The sequence below is a fragment of the Oncorhynchus tshawytscha genome, linkage group LG27 (assembly GCF_018296145.1).
Source record: "Oncorhynchus tshawytscha isolate Ot180627B linkage group LG27, Otsh_v2.0, whole genome shotgun sequence".
Lineage (NCBI taxonomy): Eukaryota > Metazoa > Chordata > Actinopteri > Salmoniformes > Salmonidae > Oncorhynchus > Oncorhynchus tshawytscha.
The window spans coordinates 5796741-5821245 of record NC_056455.1 but is presented as its reverse complement, the minus strand read 5'-3'; the positions used below and the strand labels follow the sequence as shown (position 1 = coordinate 5821245).

The window sequence follows — 24505 nt, the reverse complement described above, 5'->3', positions numbered from 1 at the left end:
GTTGTGTTCACAAGCAGGTGGGCTGGGCACTTTTGGTTTGTTCAAATTCAATCGAAAGCCCTTTGGGTTTGTGCAACGCTCCCAGTACATTTTCATAATCACTTTCAAAGCCTTAATAACAAAGATGGGATGTAGTAAAGCTTCATTTCAGTAATGGCTTTGCTCTGTCTATTCTAGCAACAAGTCACCGGTATGGCCTGACTTGCACTCACTTGATCTGGTTCACTGGCACTGTTACTACTATATTGGTCAACTCATATTGGTACTTACTTGCTCTGGGTTTGTTTGGTGATGTTGCGGATGGTGGCACCCTCCTTGCCGATGATGGCCCCCACGTATTGGGTGGGCACCAGGAGTCGGAGGGGGATGTCGGCGTGCTGGTGTTTTGAGGGCATGCCTGAGCCCGGGGAACCGCCACGGGGGCCGCGGGGCCCGTAACTGGGGCGACGACTATTGTCTGGGCCGTGTTGGGAGTCGACATCCGACGTCTCATCTGGGATGTAGGAGACACGCAAGGAATTGTTCTCAAACTCGTAGCCGTTCAGCTTCTGGATAGCCCTGGGAGAAACGGGTAGATGTTAGATTTCACATTTAATTATACATCAACAATATCAGCAAAACTAGAAATGGTCATTTGTAAGGATGACGAAAGAGAAGGAAAGAGTTCCCGTGGTTTGTGTCTTTCACCCATGAGGTTTTCTGAATAGCTTTCTATAATGACGATCTGTTTTTACTCCCCAAATGTTTTTTACCTGGACCTCGAAAGCCAAATGTCTCAAAACAATGCTTTTCTTAAGTGAAACCTTCTACTATGGCCAAATTCATCGGCTGCATGTGTGTAAGTTCATCTTTAATATCTTTGATCATTTTTCATGTTGCGGGGCAGAGCAATCCCCAACTGCAGTCCTACTATCATACCACTAGAGGTCAAGCGAGTGATATGCACACCATATATACAAAAGTATGTGGACACCCTTTCAAATGAGTGGATTTCAGACACACCCGTTGCTGACAGGTGTATAAAATCAAGCATACAGCCATGCTATTGCCATAGACAAACATTGCCTATAGAATGGCCTCACTGAAGAGCTCAGTGTCTTTTAACGTGGTACCGTCATAGGATGCCACGTTTCCAACAAGTCAGTTCATCAAATTTCTGCCCCGCTTTAGCTGCCCTGGTCAACTGTAATTCTGTATTTTTTTTATTTTACCAGGTAAGTTGACTGAGAATATGTATTCATTTACAGTAACGACCTGGGTAATAGTTAGGGGAGAGGAGGGGGGATGAATGAGCCAATTGTAAGCTGGGGATGATTATCTTTCTATTCTGGTTAGAGACGGTTTACACTGTTCTGTGAAGGGAGTTGTACACAGTGTTGTACGAGATCTTCCGTTTCTTGGCAATTTCTCACATGGGATAGTCTTCATTTCTCAGAACAAGAATAGACTGATGACTTTCAGAAGAAAGTTCTTTATTTCTAGCCATTTTGAGCCTGTAATCAAACCCACACATTCTGAGGCTCCAGATACTCAACTAGTCTAAAGAAGGCCAGTTTTATTGCTTCTTTAAGCAGCACAACAATTTTCAGCTGTGCTAACATAATTGCAAAAGGGGTTTCTAATGATCAATTAGCCTTTTAAAATGATGCACTTGGATTAGCTAACACAACGTGTCATTGGAACACAGGAGTGATGGTTGCTGATAATGGGCCTCTGTACGCCTATGTAGATATTCCATTAAAAATCAGCCGGTTCCAGCTACAATAGTCATTTACAACATTAACAATGTCTACGCTGTATTTCTGATCAATTTGATGTTGTTATAATGGACAAAAAAATGGCTTTTCTTTCAAAAACAAGGAAAATTCTAAGTGACCCCAAACTTTTGAATGGTAGTGTAATTTAGCCCTATACGCTTCATTCATATGGTCCTCCATAGCTCAGTTGGCAGAGCATGGCGCTTGCAATGCCGGGATAGTGGGTTTGATTTCTGGGACCAGCCCTTTGTAAAATGTATGCACTCATGACTGTCCCTTTGGATAAATGAGTCTGCTAAATGGCATATATTATATGGACACAAACACATCCAGATAAGCAAGGTGTGAAAGGATATGGACTGGGTACATTTGGAAGTAGAGATGTAGAAAAAATCATGCACTATAGGAGACTTACTGTCTGGCATGTTCCCGAGTTCCATATGTGACGTTGACCACCGCAGTCTCACTGTCTGTGTTCACTAAGAAAAGGAGCCAGAGTGAGAGGGGAGGAGAGGGGAGGAGAGAGAGAGAGAGAGGGAGGAGGGGAGATTGCATAAGTCAGAGGATATAAACCCACCTCCTTGTCAGACCCATTTCCTGAGAGTTAATGATATTGATTGACCTACGACAGAGCATGGGATATCCCATTGATCAAATCTGATTCGCTGACAGAGAAGGACTGAGAAGCAGCGATTTACCACTGACATAAAGACTTCACTCTTGCGGGGTGTCCTGTAGACTGGTATACTCAAGCTATTTCTTAATGAGCTGCATTCACAAAGGGAGGTGCTTGGACGACAGAAGGACTCTCAGAACTCTGATCACGCCCCTTATTCATAAAGCGCCTCAGAGTAGGAGTGCTGATCTAAAATCAGTTTTGCCTCTTAATGATTAAGATTACCTGGACAGGTAGGACCTGATCCTAGATCAGCACTCCTATTTTGAGACGCTTTATGAATATGCTTTTGTTTTGTAGCTCAGATGGATAGGGAAAGCAGATCCGGTCAGGACTCGACAGAAAAGAGTGAGTGACATTTTTGTAGTGCAAAAGCATTGTGCAAAGTGCAAAGAATACTGTGAATCTCCTTATAATCTTGCCCAGTGAGTGTGTAAAGGAAGCCTTATCATTGGATTTGTAGATCCGATGTTCAGAGCGAAGTCTGACCGGCTATGAATAGAACAGAATAACTTTATTTTTTCCCCAGAGGTAACTTCAGTATCTTACCTTGTTCGCAGTTCTCAACAGTCCCATATTGGGCCAGCAGACCATCCAGCACCTTGGGAGGGGAGAACACAATTTCATTATAGTTGTGTTTCGACATTTCCACCTAAACCGAGTTTCTCCAATGTTCTCCTATTTGTCTCACTTCCTACATCAGTGTAAAGCAGTTCCAGTCCTCAAGGGCCAAAGTGTCTGCATCATTTCAACCTCCCACTTCATTGATTAGTGTTACTGACTGGAGAGAGACACTTCCCTGGTCTAAATCAGACACTGATGTCCTGTGTGGCTCAGTTGGTAGAGCATGGTGCTTGCAATGCCAGGATAGTGGATTTGATTCCCGGGACCACCCATATGTATAATTTATGCACTGGTATGACGCTTGGATAAAAGGCATATCTGGCCATCCAGAAGCTTGGTTTGACTGCTCTGATGTAATGAGTTAGAATTGTGTCTTCAACATGGTTTCTTAGTCTGACATTGGGCCTATTTTTTTTAAACTCCTTCAGGCTCATGTTCAGGGCTATAACATGGATGGAGAAACGTTACCCTCGTGTGGCCAGCTAGGGAAGCACATACTGCGTTGCACGCGAGCACTGGCAGGACGGAGTGGAGAGCGAGAGAGAAAGCGAAAGAGCCCCCCCCCGCCTTAGCAGAGACATGTGGCCCGTCTTCGTCCAGCTGTCAGCGGTAGCGTGCGCCGCTCAACACCCACACCCACCATTTATTTTTAAACCTTTATTTAACTAGGCAAGTCAGTTAAGAACAAATTCTTATTTACAATGACGGCCTAGGAACAGTGGGTTAACTGACTTGTTCAGGGGCAGAACAACAGATTTTTACCTTGTCAGCTCGAGGATTCAATCTAGCAGCCTTTTGGTTACTAGCCCAATGCTCTAACCACTAGGCTACCTGCAGCCCCCAAAATAAAGCCGCCCCACAATAAAGACACAAATACACATACGAACACACACAATCATGTCCGCAGCCATAGTCAATCTAAATGCCTTTTTACTACCCTAACTCACTCACATCTCAGATGGCTACACAGAACATCATGTTCTGAACAGATTTTTCCTGATTACTTACCTATGTTGTAGTAGGGACTAACCTATGCTTTTCCATCTAAAACTGATTGAGAGACACTAACGGACCCATTGATACATTTTGATATGGTGAAACTATGTTATGGTCAAACCAGGGGCACTCACCTCCCACTGCAGGTGTGGAGGAATGTTTCTGATCTGGAGTTTCCTGGTCCTAAAAGAGAGTGAAAGAGAGAAATAGAGAAATACTATTTGAAAATATTAAACTCAAACATGGACGTAAAACATTTACATACTTCATGTGTGTGGGTCTAATCCTGAATGCTGATTGGTTAAAACCGCATCCCAGCCGGTGTCTATTCCACAAGTTACCACCGGCTAAATCTATGATGTTAAAATGCCTATTTACTCTGTTCCATCTGACTGTGCAATCCACTGTCTCATCTCCCCAGCCAGGCAATTTATAAACTTGATCTCCACTATAAAAAGCATCTAGACATTATCTCACATTTCTTTTAGACTAACATTTAGTTTTCAACAGCGGACAAGACAGACAAGCAGGCAGCGTTTCTCAGCCAGTCGAAATCATGAATCAGCTGGCATCATTTTGATGGATATTAACAACCGTCAATTGAAATAAGGTCAAATGAAGTGCAGCTGGTTTGCAGTCTTTATAGTTTGAAGTGATTGTGTTAGCTGCGTTGTTGTCTAGCTCCGCTGAACAAGTGTCCTGACGAGTGAACACGTTTTTTTTTATGCCAGGCGAAATCGTGCCTCATTAGCACATTGCTATGTATGTATCCAAACAACTGTCACTAGAAAACAGCTTAAACAAATGCAAATGCAGTTACTTTGCTGTTATTCTGGCCGCACTTTTTAACGTGACTGTCAGTTAGCCGTAGTCAGCTAGCTAGCAAGCACGGGATAAGAACGTTGCCAGCCAGTATGACAATGGACATTTAGAACGAATGGCTGGGTTGCGTCTCTGGCAACCGAACCACCAGCCGACCAGCCGGCTTGAGTAACAACCCCAGATTTGTGTCGGGACTATATCTTGTGGAAGTATGAAATAGTATGACTAAATTCATAAAAATTATGTTTTTATGGAAAATATGTAAATCATTATTTGAATGTGTTGGTAACCCTTTGTATAAAAGTGATAGTACCCTCGAAGCTGGTGTTTGGAGGATATATTGGTAATAACAACACCCGTGCCAATATAGCCTCCAAACACCAGCTTCTCGGGCATTATCACTTAATTAACCATCCAATTCTGAAACTTTTTTTATTGTAAACCTACATGGAAATTTACCAAATATTTTTTGGTCAAACCTCATTCTTTATTTCATTGAATCAGAAGCATGATTGGGTTCTCTGGTTCGCGGTTTAGCATCGTAAAATACCAGTGTATCTCAGAGTTTGCCTGCAGCAACTGTGAGAGGAAAGAGCATCGGTGTCACTACTCCATATGTTTTATACTAGTTCACAAGTACAACTCCAATACTTTGAGCCTCTCAACTGAGAATTCTGTGACCATAAAAAAAAACGACGAGCTCCATTGTACTGACCGCCAATGCACCATTGAAAGTTATGACAAGCTGTCAGAGACAGACACACACACACACACACACACACACACACACACACACACACACATACACACACACACACACTCACACACGGTTGGCAGTCTTGTGTTTCAGGTCTTAACATCCTGGTTCAGTACACATGAGCGACGCTGAAAGTGTGTGTGTGTGTGTGTGTCTCAGCTCATCAGCATCTGCCAGCTTGCATATCCCGCTGCCTGTTGCTGGCCTGGACTCAGAGAGAGAGCGAGAGAGAGAGAGAGCGAGAGAGAGTGTTTGTGTGGGTTGGATGGACTGAGGGGTGTGTAGGGAGAAAGAATGGGTATATTGAAACCGGACACTGACGACAGATTTAGTACTCTGCCAGCTGCCCTGGAACGTTCCCAACACATGGGCACAGAGCGAGAAAGAGAGAGAGAGCGAAAGAAAGAGAAAGAGAGAGAAAAACTATGAGGGAGTATAGTAGAGGGAGAGAGGGTGTGAGGTTGGCATTAAGCGAGAGAGAGTTGACTGCAGGGGAACGCATGCGAGAAAGGGACAGTGTGACAGAGCGCAAACAGGAGCGAGAGAGAAAGAACTGCAGCAGGGGGAGGACAATCTCCATAACAACAACATCAAGGTTCCCCAAAATACAAGAATAAACAAACAAGCTGAATAACTTGTATATTGAACCACACAGTACCAAAGTAGTATTTACAGATTTATTCAAAGATTTGGCCACAGAGAAGGCAAAGTGGAGGAGATCAGGGGAACATAGTGAGGAGAGAAAAGAGGACAAGGAGGGGTAGCAGGTAGGTAATAGTAGCCTATCAAATTTTCCTGCTTCAACCCCTTGGACTCTCTGACTGGGAGTAGAATGACGTCGCCCCTAGATGTACGGTCAGTTTTCGCATTTTCCACCAGATTTTAGAGGGTAAGCTGATGCTAGATCTGTGTGCCTAAGGGCAACTGAAACACAGAGCTGGCAATTGGTTGCCAGCGTCCTGATTGAACTCCTGATTGAACTCTAGAGGGAGCTCTAATGATCTATGTGAGAGGTGAGGGGTTGTGTGTGTGTGCGTGTGTGTGTGTGTGTGGAGGAGAGAATGGGCGCCAGGGGTCATAATGGAGGGGCAGCTCACAGCTCTGCTGGTTTGTAAAGGGTTAACATGTTGGAATCCCCTTGTGACCTCTGAACCTAAGTTTCTACACCCAGGAGAGACACAACCCAATAAAAATTCCCTGCCTCGCCTCTTGGGCTCTACGCAACAAAACATATGGAAGGGCCAATCTAAGCTCATGGGCCTCAGGTAAATGACATTCTACACATATATTACCATAAAGCAACCCAATACAATCATGGCACATGTTGTTTTCAAGAGCAGAAACATTCCGAAAGGTTTCAGGGCTTTTTGATGATGAGGCTAAGAGGTTCCTGTGTCCTGTGCCACACCATTGGATGGTAGTTCAGCAACGTGTTGAATGTGCTGTAACAATTAAAGCACTACTGACTATTTAGCCACATAGAATGGTTCAGTTACTCGAAGGTCACCACAGTCTTGAAAACAAATGATTTTGTCCGATTTTGGGGAAACTTGTGCAAGCCACCTAATTAACAGTCAACATCATGGCCGTGCTTCAGGCTTCACCGCCCACGGTAGGCTATTTGTGAGGGGAGCACGTGAGGGTGAGGTGGGCCTTTGAACTGGTACTTCTCCTCCTCGGCGAAAACCCTTCTTCATTCATCAAAGTCTCTGTCCCGCAAATCAATACATCAATAGACGTAACCATCCACCCAACCCCCACATCTACATAGCCCCCCACCCAACACTTAACTCACATTTGCCCCTTCAACCCCCCTCAACCATCAGCCCCACACCCACACCAACTGTGAAATTAAATTAACCTAGACAACACTGAACGCCGACTCCCAGGCATCTCATTGGCTGACGCCATGACGACAGGGGAGGGGAGGGGAAGATGGATGAGTGGTGAGGAGACAATATGGTTGCACCCAACCTCACATAGCAAATACTCCAACATGAACAAACATTTAAAATTCCTGAAAAACGAATCTCACCTGAAGCTTGAATGAATGTTTATGTCTGTGTTACTGACTTTGTCTTTGAGGTAGCATCTAACGTACATAGCTTGTGTTGGTACCAACAGGACAATGGGAGAAAGAAGAGGGGCCTGGATGCTTAGAAGCCTCAAGCCTACAGCTTTATGCTGGTGGGGTCAAAAGCAAATGTATTTAGTCTGATCAGGAGACTCTATTCGGGGTGAGACCATAGCATTGTCACATAGGAGGGGCATGGAGGTGTTAGCTTACCATGTGAAAGAATTGAATGGTCAGGGAATATAGGGTGGCGTGGGAGAAGCACAGCATGAGAGAGAGAGAGAGATCCATAAACATGGTTGAAAATGAGGAAGAGGGAAAATGAGGAAGAGGGAAAGTGTGAGGGAGCATGTTTGCGCAGACCTGTGAAGGAAAACAAAGGTGTGTTTGTATGTATGTAAGTGTGTATATGTTGTACAGACACTGGTTGGTTATGTAAGGGAAAATTGACTTGAAGGAGGTTTCGAAAGGTCCTAACTGAATGGCTTGACCCTCTGTCCTCCATTATACTCATGTCCTCAATTTCGGTTCCACTGTACCTCTCCTTTGAAGATCTCTCCCGCAACATTTCACTCAAGGATAGGCCTCCACGGCAGGGGTACCCAATTACATTCAGCTGTGGGCTGATTTTTCAGCGGATGGTCAGGGGGCCGGAACATAGTTATAAATAATTGTACACTGCAAATTGGTCCGCAAAAATCTTAAACAGACGTTGGGATATGATCACATATCCCTCTATTTATGCATGGGAATATTTCCTAAATTATAATCACTTTGAGCTCACTACTCACAAGTCGTTCTGGATAAGCGTGTGTCCTAAATTACTAAAATGTAAATATACATTTAATATAATTTCCTGAAATTGTATATCCAATAACGAAAATTACACAATATATACTATACACACTACCTGTCAAATGTTTTCGAATACCTACTCATATCAAGGATTTTTCTTTATTTTCACAATTTTCTACATTGTAGAATAATAATGAAGTCATCAAAACTTTGAAATAACACATATGGAATCATGTAGTAACCAAAAAAGGGTTAAACAAATCAACATGTATTTTATATTTGAGATTCTTCAAAGTAGCCACCCTTTGCCTTGATGACAGCTTTCCACACTCTTGGCATTCTCTCAACCAGCTACAGCTGGAATGCTTTTCCAACAGTCTTGAAGAAGTTCCCACATATGCTGAGCACTTGTTGGCTGCTTTTCCTTCACTCCCTGGTCCAACTCATCCCAAACCATCTCAATTGGGTTGAGGTCAGGGGATTGTGGAGGCCAGGTCGTCTGATGCAGCACTCCATCACGCTCCTTCTTGGTAAATAGCCCTTACACAGCCTGGGTGTGTTGGGTCATTGTCCTGTTGAAAAACAAATGATAGTCCCACTAAGCCCAAACCAGATGGGATGGCGTATTGCTGCAGAATGCTGTAGTAGCCATGCTAGTTAAGTGTGCCTTGAATTCTAAATAAATCACAGACAGTGTCACCAACAAAGAACCCCCACACCATAACACCTCCTCCATGCTTTACAGTGGGAACTACACATGCGGAGATCATCCGTTCACCCACACTGCGTCTCACAAATACACGGAGGTCAGAACCAAAAATCTCAGATTTGGACACCAGACCAAACTACAAATTTCCACAGGTCTAATGTCCATTGCTCGTGTTTCTTGGCCCAAGCAAGTCTCTTCTTATTATTGGTGTCCTTTAGTTGTGGTTTCTTTGCAGAAAATCGACCATGAAGGCCTGATTCACACAGTCACCACTGAAAAGTTAATGTTGAGATGTGTCTGTTACTTGAAAGCTGTGAAGCATTTATTTGGGCTGCAATCTGAGGTGCAGTTAACTGTAATTTATCTTTGCTTATTTGAGCTGTTCTTGCCATAATATGGACTTGGTCTTTTACCAAATACGGCTATCTTCTACATACCCACCATTTAATAAACAAACACAACTACAATACTAAAAACTTCATACTGAACCACAAATGTATTAAAAAAAGCCTGTTCCATGCCAAAATCAGGCTCAATTGCATAGCACACACACCCTCAGGTAATTTTACATAAGATGTACACAACCACACACACGCATACACAGAGGAGGTGCGATTTTCACAGTGAGCTCTTACACAGGCATGCATGTCGCCCTGAGTGGCTCGCCTCCCCTTCCCATCAGGCCGTCTGTTTAGCATTAGAAAGGTCCCTAGAGCGCCCCCCACCGGTGGCTCACCGATGCATGACGGGCCAGTCTCAGCAGCGCTGGAGGACTCGGGTGTCCTCCCGGTGGAAGGAAAAACAATGAGAAGCATTCCATAGCCCATAATCATAAACACACACCCAGGCGCCCACACAAAACACACCAAGTCACACACCCTCCAAGCAGATTAAAAACAAACACACCCACTCGTCCACACATGTACACATTTGAACATACATCAGAATGAGTATTGTAAAAAATATATATATATATTTAAGTACAAATTAACACAGCCACATAATCACTTAGGCGCCACACATTCACGTTTGAATACACAAACGCACACTTTGTGTTCTGAAAACACCAACACACCCACACCACACGCACCAAGTGCATACAGATTTGTAGATGCCCCTTGATTTACAAAATACAGTCAAAAACAAACAAAGGCACACCATAAATGTAGGTCCAAACACACTAGCGAAAATAAAAGGGCACATAGATAAAATACTCATGATCATACTAACATACTGTAAACACCTACCAACACAAATACACACATACAAACTGTGATTATGTCATTCACTTTTAAACTTAAGTCAGTGGGTGGTTGGCCTAAGTAACCCTTACTGTCCTTTTCATTTGAGAGTATAAATAACTACAACAGACCATGGAGGTTTGAAAATGGAGGCCAAAATTAGTTTTAGGGAAGATGGCGTAGCCGTAGAATAGTGACAATAACACAACAGCATTACATATACAGTCTACTACACAAAGGGGCCCACGACAACTCAACCCACTCAGCAGAATGAAAGAAGTACACACACACGCTAACACACACACACACACACACACACACATACACCAGGGTAGCTGCAGACTTCCAAATCCCACCAAATGAACTATGTGTGGCCCATTGCGAGGTGAAAGGTCAAGCAGGAAATGGAGAACACAGGAAGTCTCAGTCATGTAGCCCCACTTTTTGCATTTTCTTTTTATCCAGAGCTACTTCCTGTCTAATTTCACCCTGTCAGTGGCTTGGCCAATCAGCAACCAAGCTCTGAGGATGATGGGGGAGTGGGGAATGAAATGCAGAGAGAGAGAGAGAGAGATAGAGAGAGAATAAAAAACAATAGGCTTCAAAGACAGCAGCGTGCATTCTCTCTATCTCTGTGCACTGCGCCCCTCCCCCACATGCACACACCCCCACTCAAAGCTAACTTCCTCTCAATGCATGTGGAGAGTGGCGAGAGATGGAGGCAGGGAGGAAGGGAAAGGGGTGGGGACTTCAAAAAGGTGCCTCTTAAAAATAAAATAAAAACAGGCTACTGATTAACGGCTCCTATGTACACTCTTTTTGGTTCCAGGCAGAACTCTTTTGGGTTCCATGTAGAACCCTCTGGGGAAAGGGTTATAAATTCGTGTTTTGATTTCAAATTTTAAAAAGACCCGCCTGGCAACATTGACATTGAGAAATTGTTTTAACACACAATTATTAAGGCTATACCCATAACCAGTGTATTCTACAAACGGTGCATTCAGAATGCCTACCGTTTCAATATACGCATCAAACGTTAAAGTCAATTCTGTGTTGGTTTTGAGCGATCGTTCAACATTTCAGCTTAGCTGAATACACCTCACATCCCTAATAGCCATTCTCTGCTGCCTACGCCCTTCAAAAGAGGTAGCAGTGTTTCACAGGGATGCAACAGAACTCTAGCCTGAATTTCAACCCTAAAAGAAACCAAATCCACTCTCACCATACAAAGCTCAAAGGCTCAAGATAATAACTATTACAACAAGGCCATACAATAGCAAAGGATGTAGCCTGGCAGCACCATAGCTTGTGCTCAGAGAGAACGATAGCGCTAATTGTGAATTGCAATCACTTAATTGAAAAGCTAAGCTAATTCCCATAATTGACCTCAGTAATGTTAGGTTGTCATACAGCGTACACCCTAAAGCTCCACACTCATCCTTCAATTGTCCCAAATTACATAAATTTGGTTGGTGGACACAGTTGTTGCACCTTCATTATGATCATTTTACACAAAAATACCAACAACTTGTTAATAGTAATGGAATAGTAAGACAGATGCAGATATGGCTTATTACACAATCATACCTTGAGATTCGGTAGTATTGATAGGGATACAAACAAATATCTATTTTTAAAAATACTTCAAATCATTCATCTCTTATTTCAGCAAAATTAACAAAGTTCAACATGTTAAAGGAATGTTTTTGTTTTCATGCTGTTTCTCCAAAGTGTAGTGATTGATTTAGCAGGCCTCAGGAGAGCCCTACAGATGTAGGATCTTAAATTTGATCACCACGTTGCAGGAGAACCTTCCTGCAATGCGGGACATTTTAAACGTTGAGCGCATTTAAGGTTTAAGTCTCCAGAAGTTTGTCATTTCCACTTTGAAATGTCAGACTTGAAAAGGCATCAACCCCTACAAAAATGGCCTTTAATTATAATCCACATAATAAATCACATATCCCGTTGCTGCGGGATTATTTTCATGCTGTAGCAAACTGGATCAAATTAAGATCCTGTATACACTATACACTATACGGTCAACAGCCTATCCATCCTGGGAATGGTGGTCAAGAAAGCTGATTGTGTGTGTGTGTTTTGTGTGCTGTGTGTTGTGTGCTGTGTGTTGTGTTTATGGGGTGGGCTGGGAATCTGCAGGATAGCAGGCCAATGGTTAAGTTCTAAGCTGATTATACCGAATGAGAGAGAGAGAGAGAAGAGAGAGAGAGAGATTACGAGCGGACTACAGAAGTAAATGAAAACCACAACACAAAGCCTAGTTAAGAAATTGGATCAGTGTCCACCTTGCTGTTGGTGAAGATGGGAATAGGCGAGCGACACCACAAAAACAACCACCTTTACACACTCACAAACACACACTCACACACACACACATAGACACAGACACACACACACACAGACACATGCACAAATCAAAATGTATTGGTCGCGTACACAGATTTGCAGATGGTATCAAAGGTGTAGCGAAGTGCTTGTATTTCTAGCTCGAACAGTGCAGTAATACCTAGAAATTTAAAAAGAAAACGATACACACATAATCCATAAAGATAAATGATATATGATGAGCCATGACTAGAATACAGTATATACATATGAAGTGGCTAAAACAGCATGCAAATGTTATTAAAGTATTCAGTGTTCAATGACTCTGTGTACATAGGGCAGCAATCTCTAAGGTGCAGGGTAGAGTACTGGGTGGTTGCCAGCTAGAATAGTGACTAAGGTTCAGGGCAGGGTACTGGGTGGAGGCCGGCTAGTAGTGGCTGTTTAACAGCCCGATGTCCTGGAGATAGAAGCTGCTTCTCAGTCTCTCTGCCCCAGATTTGATGCACCTCTACTGTCTCCTCCTTCTAGATGGTAGCGGGTGGCAGTTGTGGATGGTGCAATTGCCGTACCAGGCAATGATACAGCCAGACAGGATGCTCACAATGGTGTATCTGTAGAAGTTAGTGAGGGTCTTAGGGGCCAAGCCAAATATTTTCAGCTGATGCGCCTTCTTCACCACGCTGTCTTTGTGAAGGGACCATTTCAGGTTGTTAGTGATGTACACGCTGAGGAACTTGAAGCTTTTGACCCTCTCCACTGCGGCCCTATCGATGTGGATGGGAGTGTGCTCTCTCTGCTGTCTCCTGTAGTCCACAATCAGCTCATTCATTTTGTTGACGTTGTGGGAGAGGTTATTTTCCTGACACCGCTTTGCCAGGGCTCTCACCTCCACCTGTCTCATCTGTGTTGGTAATCAGGCCTACCACTGTTGTGCCGTCAGCAAATTTGATGATGGAGTTGGAGACGTGTGTGGCCACGCAGTCATGGGTGTACAGGAGGGGGCTTAGCATACACCCATGTGGGGCCCCTGTGTTGATGTTCAGTGTGGCAGAGTTTTTGTTGCCTACTTTCACCACATTGAGTAGGCGGTCAGGAAGTCCAGGACCCAGTTGCACAAGGAGGACCCAGGGCCCTGAGCTTAGTGATGAGTTTGAAGGCTGAACAGCATTCTTGCATAAGTATTTACCTTGTCCAGTTGGGATAGAGCAGTGTGTGCAGTGCAATGGCGATTGCTACATCCGTGGATCTGTTGGGGAGATATGCAATTTGTAGTGGGTCTTGGGTGTCGGGTAAGGTAGAAGTGATCTGCCTCTCAAAGCACTTCATGATGACAGAAGTGAGCGCTACAGGGCGATAGTCATTTAGCTTAGTTACCTTCGCTTTCTTGGGTACAGGAACAATGGTGGACATCTTGAAGCACATGGGGACAATAGACTGGGATATGGAGAGATTTAATTTGTCCGTAAACACTCGAGCCAACTGTTCTGCACATGCTCTGAGATCGCGGCTTGCGATGCCGTCTGGGCATCCCAAGCCGCGATCTCAGTGTCACGCCCTGGTCAAAGTATTTTGTGTTTATCTTTATGTATTTGGTCAGGCCAGGGTGTGGCATGGGATTTTTGTAATTGTGGTGTGTTTGTCTTGGGGTTTTGGTGGTGGTATTGGGATTGTAGCTTAGTGGGTTATCTAGCAAAGTCTATGGCTGTCTGGAATGGTTCTCAATCAGAGGCAGGTGCTTATCGTTGTCTCTGATTGGGAACCATATTTAGGCAGCCATATTCTTTGAGTTTGTCGTGGGTGATTGTCCTTAGTGTCCTATGTGTACTCTCTGTTAGTTTGCACCAGATAGGCTGTTTCGGTTTCGTTTATTGTTTTTTGTAAGTTCGTGTTTCTTTGTTGTATTAAACATGGATCGCAATCGACACGCTGCAGTTTGGTCCGACTCTCCTTCATCACCCCTAGAAAACCGTAACACTCAGAGCATGTGCAAACCAGTTGGATCGAGAGTTTACGGACATATTTTTGACATTTGGCTAGTTTGTCTTTTGTTAATCATGAAACAAACCCCACCTGCCTTTCTTTTTCCCCATAGAGTTTTTTTCTTCTTGTCCGCGAGATGGACGGAGAACACCACTGGTTGAATGGACAGTGACAATATTATCTGGAGAGAACCATGAAGCCATAAAACAGAGTGTGTTACAGTCCCTGATGTGTCTCTGGATGGTGATCCTTGTCCTGAGCCGGTCTACTTTATTGTCCAAGGACTGAACGTTAGCGAGTAATATACTCGGAAGCGGTGGATGGTATGAAAACAAAGGATCCAGGTCAGGGAAGTCACATTTAGAATGTGCTAGAATTTCTGGTGAGTGACCGCCGATCTAATGTCCAAAAGTTATTTCTGGCTGAAGGTAAAAATACAATAAATGTTCTGCGAAAATAATGTAAAAAATAACATAAAAACATATATACATATATATATATATAGAATCGCCGTCAAGATGGCGCCGACAGACACGGTTGCACTGTTTCCTGATCCTAGCCAACTTTTCAGTATATATATCGCCATCTTGACGACGATTCCATGAGGTCCATACCAGGATGTTATTGGTGCCCATGACTCCAGGAAGGCAGTTCACAAGACAGGACCAATGAGAGCCATGGAGCTAAGTACTCAGAAAAAGGTAGTGGATGTGTGTTTATCACAATTCTTTGTGAAAAAAAGGCTTACTACCACCCAAGAAGCTCTCAAGATAGCATGGAGGATAAATGACTACATCAACATAAAGTGCAAGCAATGAGCACTGACACGAGACAAGAGTGTGGTAATCTGAGCCATTTTTTACATTCAGCATCACTCCGTCAAGCGAAATATAGTATTCTTTCTAACAAAGATATCTACATATATTTCAGTGTGGTGGGTATCCTTGGAAATGATCAGAATTCATGTAAACATTACAGTTTTAAAAACATAGCTTGTCCAAAAAAGTGGTCTCTTGGCACAACTTACCCGGGGAATGGGGTAAGTTGATCCACAGGACAGAGTAGGTTGAGCCGCCTACAAATTTCTGTACTGAATTAAATATTATCACTACTTTTTTTAAACCATGACAATCTTCATTTCCCAAACACAATTCAACACAACCACAATCACTTTTTTTAGTCTATTAATCATTTTATGCATCTTTTAACACAGGCTTAACACCTAACAAACACTTTCTACTTTTTAAAAACACTTTTAACATAGGCCAGGCTCTGTTGTTACCTCATATCCCATAGATAAGGCCTTGCATTACACCTGGGAAGAAAACACTTCAATTTGGTTAACTTGCCGTTGGCTCAACCATTGGCTCAACTTACCGGAAGGCAAACACGTGGACTATATTAGCCCACACATCTACAAGGATGCACTTTCATGCTAGGTTAAAGGACCTCATATTGAAGCTTATAGAGACCCCAACCGAACAGTCTTAGAATGATCTACTTTGATATCTTGCTTACTGCTTTTTCCATGTGGTTTCTTGCTTCATAGACTCCATGAAATGATGACATCTTCCCAAATATTTAGTCAAGTTTTTTATTTTGTTTATGGTTTCCTAGAAACAAGGATGGCTTAATTTACCCCTTTGGCTCAACTTACCCCACTCTCCCCTACACCGTATATTTACAACCCTTCCTCCCCCTCCCTCTCCCCCCACTTGACCCCCCTTCCCCCTTCCCCCTTAGAATACCTGATAGTTGCCCCCACCTTCCCTTTTCCCCCTCCTCTCTTTGCTCCACGCCCTGCCATACAACGGGGTGAAAGGTCACTCCGCTAGCCAGGCAATCAGGAGGCGCCGATGCAACATTAACCCCAAATGTGCAATGGACTCTGATGGTGAAGAGCCACCACACACACAAAGAGTTGGACCTTTCTGCTGCTATAGCAGGCTGTCACTGCCTACTCCTGCCTACTGCTCGTATTCACCTAAATCTACAGTAGACCCTACTACTAGAACATAAAGCTATACTCTTTTAATCACTCGTCTCTCTTTTTCCTCGCTTGACTGCAAGTTGCTGTGAGGTTGAAGAAATCTGTTCTTCCATTTCATCAATTTCTCAGAAATCCTTCAAATAGCAACCTATAGGGATTTGAGTCATATGGAAATGCCCAAAACCTGGCATGCTAATAAAAAACAAACACAGGGAGATCTTGCATAAGTAGGTAGAGTCTGTTGCATGAAGAGAGAACAGAGAGCTGGTGGAAAGACTGCCGCTGTCGATACGATTACAATCTTCACCTGGTGCATTACACTTCAAAAACAGCCGTCATGGAAAAGAGGCTCCAAATTTGCCCGTGTGGAGAGAATTGCAGAACAACAAAGGGGGGAGAAATAGCATGCAGCAGTCTTATTTTCTCAGGGTGCTCTAACGGTACTTATATAGAACGCATTGAAAAAACTACAGAGTGGGAAGACTTGGGGAAAAGGTTAATCATCCCAAACGCTACAACTGTGAACTGTAGTAGGCCTATATGAATAAAAGGAGACAGTTCCCACCGGGCAGAAATTGGTTGAATCAACGTGGGTTTTAGCGTAATTTGTCAATGTATTGGGACGTGGAAAATACATTGGATTTGCAAAAAGTCATCAACTATTGTTTTGGGGTGAAATTTCAACCACAGAATTATGTCATCATGGTAACCAATTATCAACATAGACAAACCTTGTATAAAACATTTGTACAATTTGTTCATGAAACAGCGTCAGATCTTCAACGTTGTATCCACTATAAGAAAGAAAAACTAAGCTGGGCAGCAACTCCTACTGGAGAGTTGATCTAACTACAGCTAGGAATTTGGTTTCCCATCTAGGCTTTTAACCAAGCCCAGCCTTGCTTAACTTTGATATTCATCACTAACTACTACCAATGTGCTATCATGATAATGATTCATTAGAGATCTCTTAATAACCAAATAGATTCACTGTTGCTATCGAAGTCATTCCAAAGGGAAGGTTTAACAGAGCAAATAAAATGTAACCATACTCTCTATAAGTCATATGTCATCAATGATACTATTTAGGCCTATACATACTGAACAAAAGTATAAAATGCAACATGCAACAATTTCAAAGATTTTACTGAGTTACAGTTCATATAAGGAAGTCAGTCAGTTAAAATAAATAAACAACGCTCTAATCTATGGATTCCACATGACTGGAAATACAGATACGCATTTGTTGGTCACAAATACCTTAAAAAGAAGGTAGGGGTTTCTTTTTCAGAAAACCAGTCAGTATTTGGTCTGACACCCATTTGCCTCATGCAGATCTCCTTCACATAGAGTTGATCAGAGTGTTGATTGACGCATGTGGAATGTTGTCCCACTCCTCTTCAAAGGCTGTGCGAAGTTGCTGGATATTGGTGGGAAATGGAACACGCTGTCGTACACGTCGATCCAGAGCATCTCAAACATACTCAATGGGTGACATGTCTGATGAGTATGCAGGCCGTGGAAGAACTGGGACATTTTCAGCTTCCAGGAATTGTGTACAGACGCTTGCGACATGGGGCCGTGCATTATCAGGCTGAAACATGAGGCGATGGCAACGGATAAATGGCACAACCTTTGGGCCTGAGGATCTCGTCATGGTATCTCTGTGCATTCAAATTGCCATAGATAAAATTAAATTGTATTCGATGTGCGTAGCTTATGCCTGCCCATAACATAACCCCCCCCGCCACAACGGGGCACTCTGTTCACAACGTTGACATCAGTAAACCGCTCGCTCACACAACGCCATACACATGGTCTGCGGTTGTGAGGTCGGTTGGACGTACTGCCAAATTCTCTAAAATGATGTTGGAGGTGGCTTATGATAGAGAAATTACCAGTAAATTCTCTGGCAACAGCTCTAGTGGACATTCCTGCAGTCAGCATGCCAATTGCACGCTCCCTCAAAACTTGAGACATCTGTGGCATTGTGTTGTGTGACAAAACTGCACATTTTAGAGATGCCTTTTATTGTCCCCAGCACAAGGTGCACCTGTGTAATGATCATGCTTTTAATCAGCTTGTTGTCATGCCACACCTGTCAGGTGGATGGATTATCTTGGCAAAGGAGAAATGCTCACTAACAGGGATGTAAACAAATTTGTGCACAACATTTTAGAAAAATAAGCTTTTTGTGGGTATGGAAAATGTCTGGGATCTTTTAATTTAAACTCATGAAACATGGGACCAACATGGGACCATATTTTTATTCAGTGTAGCATTTGCAAAATCATCAACAGCTATTGTTTCAATTCAACCCAGGGTTCAACTAAAAATAGACAATAAATAGGCCTAGGATTTCAAGCTTCGTTTGATGTCAAATTTAATCTTCAAGTTAATAATGAATATGTTGGATTCTCATCTCCAATTCAACCAAAAATCAAAGTTAATGAATAGGACTAAATCAAACCAAACTTTATTTGAAGTGCATGATTTGATTTAGTCCTATTCTTTAACTTTTACTTTTGGTTGAGATTGGGAATGTGAATCCAATATATCAATTATTAATTTGTAGACAAACTGGAATTAAAGTCAGACTAAGTCAGTGGCACAAAACATACATCTCCTTCAAATGCAAATATTTGTTTGTGTTGAAAACAAAACGCAATTCTGTATCAGTTTTGCTATTATGTAAATAGCCTATTAACTTGTCGACAAGTTAACAAATTATATGTTGTTTTCACGTCTCCAACTAAACCAAAAAAGAAATGTTAAAGAACAGGATTAAGCCAGTGGCTCAGATGGAACTATGAAAGCATTACATAAATCTCCTTTAAATGTTGATATTTGCGTTGTCAACCTAACACAATTCGATATGACTTTTGTAACACAGTAAATAGCCTCAAGTTAAGGCTATCTTACAAACTAATGTAACAGTTTGTATTCAACCGTAAATTAGTGAATCATCCATGGCCACGTTTTACTGTAACTATAAAAGTATCTACGGAACCACAGAAGATATGCATGTCCAAGACAGCATGCAAAGGTCGCAGGATCTGTGGAGATTTTCACAATATAAATATCTGTGCAGAATCACGAACAGCATTGATCACTTGCACTATGTACTTTTAATGTAATCTCAACTACAATCCAGGTCATTTGGTTGTGCTATTAGATGAAGCGCGGTGATAACACATTAAGTTGTTGTATAAATACAAAATATCTGAGAGTGTATTCCTATTTCAACTTTGTTGTGCTTTGAAATGGTTGGAAGTGCCCTTAGATGACAAATAAACCAAAAATGAGACATTGTTTTTTTATTTATTGTAACTTGGTTGTGCTTTTAGATGGTTGAGAACATAGTGATAACATATTGGGAATTGAACACACTTCTGGCTCTCTTTTTGAGTGGGTGAATAAAGGTTGAAATGTCATTGATTAATGTCTCAACCAAACATGTCCCACATTTCCACGTTTAAATGACGTGCTGTGCCCAGTGGGTTGTGTCAGTTCAAAAGTATCTTCACACTATGCCCAAAAGGAAGGAGATGGGCACTTTCCAGGTATGAATCAAAGAAAATTGAAAGTCGGAAGTCGAAACCCGAATATCGTCCATCATCTCTAGGCACTCAAACACAATAAATGGTTGGCTTTCATTGAAATATGCACGTCATCACCAGTCAGTTTCTATCTACAAGCCATCAGACTGCTGAACAGTCAAACTGGACTGACCACCTGCTCTGATTCTTCGCACCATAGCACACATGCGCTCACTCACGTACACACCCACACATACAAACACACACATACAGTACATATACATTCATGCTACACACACACACACACACATCACAACTGCTGATACCATACGTTATTAAACTGCGAAATTCACACACATACCCACTTTCCCCAATACACGTGTAAATATTGGACTACAAATTGTGCCTTCCTGTATTATACTTATGCAAAAAAAATGTATGATGTATGATATTCTACTGCCATTTACTTTACGTTCGTCTTCTTATATTTGATTACGTGTTATATGTCTTGCATTGTGGAGAAGGAATCTGCAAGTAAGCATTTAATTGGATTTGTACCACGCACTTCCTTACACAAAACTTGTAACTGAAACACACTATTTGAAAATCCTATTCGAGGATGCAATCTCAAATTCAAACAACGTACAGAGCAAAAACAATGGCACTAAGAGATGATTGGAGCTCTGTGCTCATCAGTGACAGATAGGCTACACGAATGTCAGAGGAGCTGACAACTGTTTTGATAAATGATTGATAGAAATGCATCACATGAATTGCAATGTAGAATTATTTGCATAACAAACCAGGGATTGTACAGAAGCGAGATCACACTTCCAATATGGCTCCACAGCAACGTTGTTAACCGACTGAAAACTACACTTGCATGGATTGGTTATGCTCGTTGAAATGTTTCTTACTAAGACGCTAACTCACATTTTTCAAAGAGCAGAGAACAGAGTGAGGGAGAAAGGAAAGCAAAAAAGGCAGCTTGCAAGTACACATATTGAAAAATATGAAAGACCCACAATGTCTGCTACAGGAGCAGCTATTACGTATGAGAGACAAGAAGATAAGTAAATATTTAATGGGGACTATCTAGCAAGCATAAAATCAGAGATGAATATTTCATTGTTAATGTGAAGGTGCAAAGGCAACCAAATATCGTGACAGTGTACGCTGGTTCGACTGATCTAGCTGCTAGAGCCTGAAGTGACAATATTCCTCAGTGTGTCATTCAAAGACAGACACATGAACCCTTCTGTGGATGTAATACTGTACTTCATGCTTTAAATAGCTAGGGTGTGCAAGAGAGGGAGGGAGAGAGGGAGGGGGTTGTGAACGAGAGAGGGGGTGGAGAAGAGCGCAAAGAACGAGTGGTAGGGGAGAGGAAAATCTCACAAGCACTTGGTGAGATTTCTTGAAGTCAACTGGCAGCAGGCAATCAACTGGCAGCAGGCAGTCAGCTGGCAGTATGCAGTCAACTGGCAGTATGCAGTCAACTGGCAGCAGGCAGTCAGCTGGCAGTATGCAGTCAACTGGCAGTATGCAGTCAACTGGCAGTATGCAGTCAACTGGCAGCAGGCAGTCAGCTGGCAGTATGCAGTCAACTGGCAGTATGCAGTCAACTGGCAGCAGGCAATCAACTGGCAGCAGGCAGTCAGCTGGCAGTATGCAGTCAACTGGCAGTATGCAGTCAACTGGCAGCAGGCAATCAACTGGCAGCAGGCAGTCAGCTGGCAGTATGCAGTCAACTGGCAGTATGCAGTCAACTGGCAGCAGGCAGTCAACTGGCAGTATGCAGTCGTCAACTGGCAGCATGGATGACATGTTCTTTACACACGCTGAGCTTCAGTCTGCTTGGGGATACCACTTGGGGACACCACTGCTTGGTATTAAATAGGTGCCCGTACTAATTTCAGGTACTGGAGTCAGATTGTCGAGTCAATATTCTACAGAGTTTGAGTCTAAATTCAAGGTCCTGGTACTCACGACAAGTGCACACCTACCCAGCCCAAAGCAAGTGGATAAGTATTACGTAATGAAAAGACAATGAATCATTGCCTTACAAAGACACTACAGTAGCAAGAATCGCCAGGGGAGTTGAAAGACTCGGGCAACCTCATTGGCCCGAGAAAACCCGCTGAGAGGGATGAATCTCTTCTAATCAAAAATGTATTGATATGTCACAACACATTTCCTCTGTGGTCGTATAGTATCGGTGGATGGGCTGACAAGGCTACTGTGATGAGCAGTGGTTGAAGGTGGAGGATTGATTCCCCTGGCACTGGCCTGGTCCTGCTCCCTTCGCATATGAGTATTTCATGGTTCACGATTAAAGACGGATCAAAAACAAACAAAACAACGTATTTTGTTTGTTTGAATATACGGTGCCTTGCGAAAGTATTCAGACCCCTTGGATTTCATCGCGTTCTAATTGTGTTCAAAAGTGGGATTAAAATCGATGTAATTGTCCTTTTTTCTGTGTGTCAACAATCTACACAAAATACTGTCGAAATGTCAAAATTGGAAGAAATATTCTTTCAAAAATGTTTTAATCAACTTAAAGGTCTTAAAATATGGTCGTTCAATAAAAGTATTCAGCCCCTTTGTTCAGACAAGCCTAAATTAGTTCAGGAGTAAAAATTTGGCTTTAACAAATCACATAATAAGTTACATGGACTCACTCTGTGTGAAATAATAGTGATTGGCATGATTTTTGAAGGACTAACCCTTCCTCTGTTTCCTATACATACAACATCTGTCTGGTCCCCTCAGTCAAGCGTTGAATTTCAAGCACAGATTCAACTACAAAGATAAAGGACCTTTTAGAAAGCTTCAAATAAGGGCAGTGATTGGTAGATGGGCAACAATAACAAATCAGACATTCAATATCTCTTTAAGCATGGTCAAGTTAACAATTCAATTATGCGGTGAATTATATACTAAACCACCCAGACACATCAAAGATACAGTTGTCCTTCTGAACTGAGCTGCAGGACAGGAATGAACCTGCTCAGGGATGTTACCATGAGGCCAATGATTATTTTAAAACAGATACAGAGTTCTGTGATGGTAGAAAACAGAGGATGGATGAACAACATTGTAGAGACTCCACAATAATGACCTAAATGAAAAAAATGAATACAAATAAATATACAGATGTATGCAACAAGGCACTAAAGTAATACTGCAAAAAAAAACAATAGCAAAGGAATACAATTGTTTGGCCTAAATGCAAAGCAGTATGTTTGGGGCATATCTATCAAACACATCACTGAGTAACTGCCTCCTTATTTTCAAGCATGATGGTGGCTGCATCATGGCATGGGTATGCTTGTCATCAACAAATACTGGGGAGGTTTTCAAGATAAAACAAAGTGTGATGTAGCAAAGCACAGGCAGAATCCTAAAGGAACATTTGCTTCAGTCTGCTTTACACCAGAGAATGGGAGAGGAATTCACCTTTCAACAGGAAAATAACCTACAACAGAAGACCAAATCTAGACTGGAGTTGCTTACCGAGAAGACAGTGAAAGCTCCTGAGTGGCCAAGCTACAGCTTTGACTTAAATCTGCTTGAAAATCTATGGCAAGATTTTAAAAATAGCTGTCTAGCCATGATACCCAACATTTTGACAGAGCTTGAAGAACTGTGGAAAGAATCATGGGCAATCCAGGTGTGCAAAGCTCTTATAGACTTACCCAAGAAGACTCACAGCTGTAATCGCTGCCAAAGGTGTTTCTAACGTTTATTGACTCAGGGAGCTGAATACTTATGCAACAACTATATTCTAATTATTTCATTTCTATTAATCTTTGAACAAAAATGTTTCTTCCACTTTTACGTTAGGCTACAGGGTATTTTCTGTCGATTGTTGACAACAACAAAAAAGTACAATTAAATACATTTTATTACCACTTTGTAACAAAATAAATTGTGAATAAATCCAAGGGGTCTGAATACTTTTGCAAGGCACTGTACTTGTAAGGCACTGTAGCTTCCTCTTCTCTGGAGATCCCAAATATGCCATGGCATGATAAGATTTGTTTCTAACCAGGATTTTATCGAAACAAAACTCAATCAATTCCAGAAAATGACCAAATCTTAACTCGGGTAAAGGATGCTATTTTCTTTGCAATCAAGCACCCAATGGCATTCTAGTTTTTTTTTTAAATCGCTTGATTGAATTTGTTGAT

General features: G+C 42.3%; 1 protein-coding gene across 4 annotated transcripts in view; it reads right to left on the bottom strand.

The window, feature by feature from the left end:
- LOC112225931 (insulin-like growth factor 2 mRNA-binding protein 1) overlaps positions 1-24505 on the bottom strand; it is a 57513-nt gene that overhangs the window by 9096 nt on the left and 23912 nt on the right. For 2 of the 4 annotated variants that reach the window (XM_024390068.2, XM_024390069.2), the window contains exons 3-6: positions 4188-4236; positions 2983-3034; positions 2173-2236; positions 271-558 (exon numbers count right to left, since the gene is read on the bottom strand). In XM_024390068.2, coding sequence (XP_024245836.1) covers positions 271-558; positions 2173-2236; positions 2983-3034; positions 4188-4236 — 453 coding nt within the window. Of the gene's footprint in view, positions 1-270; positions 559-2172; positions 2237-2982; positions 3035-4187; positions 4237-4547; positions 4589-24505 lie in introns of those variants that run through there. The other 2 variants (XM_024390071.2, XM_024390070.2) reach the window with 2 other exon arrangements.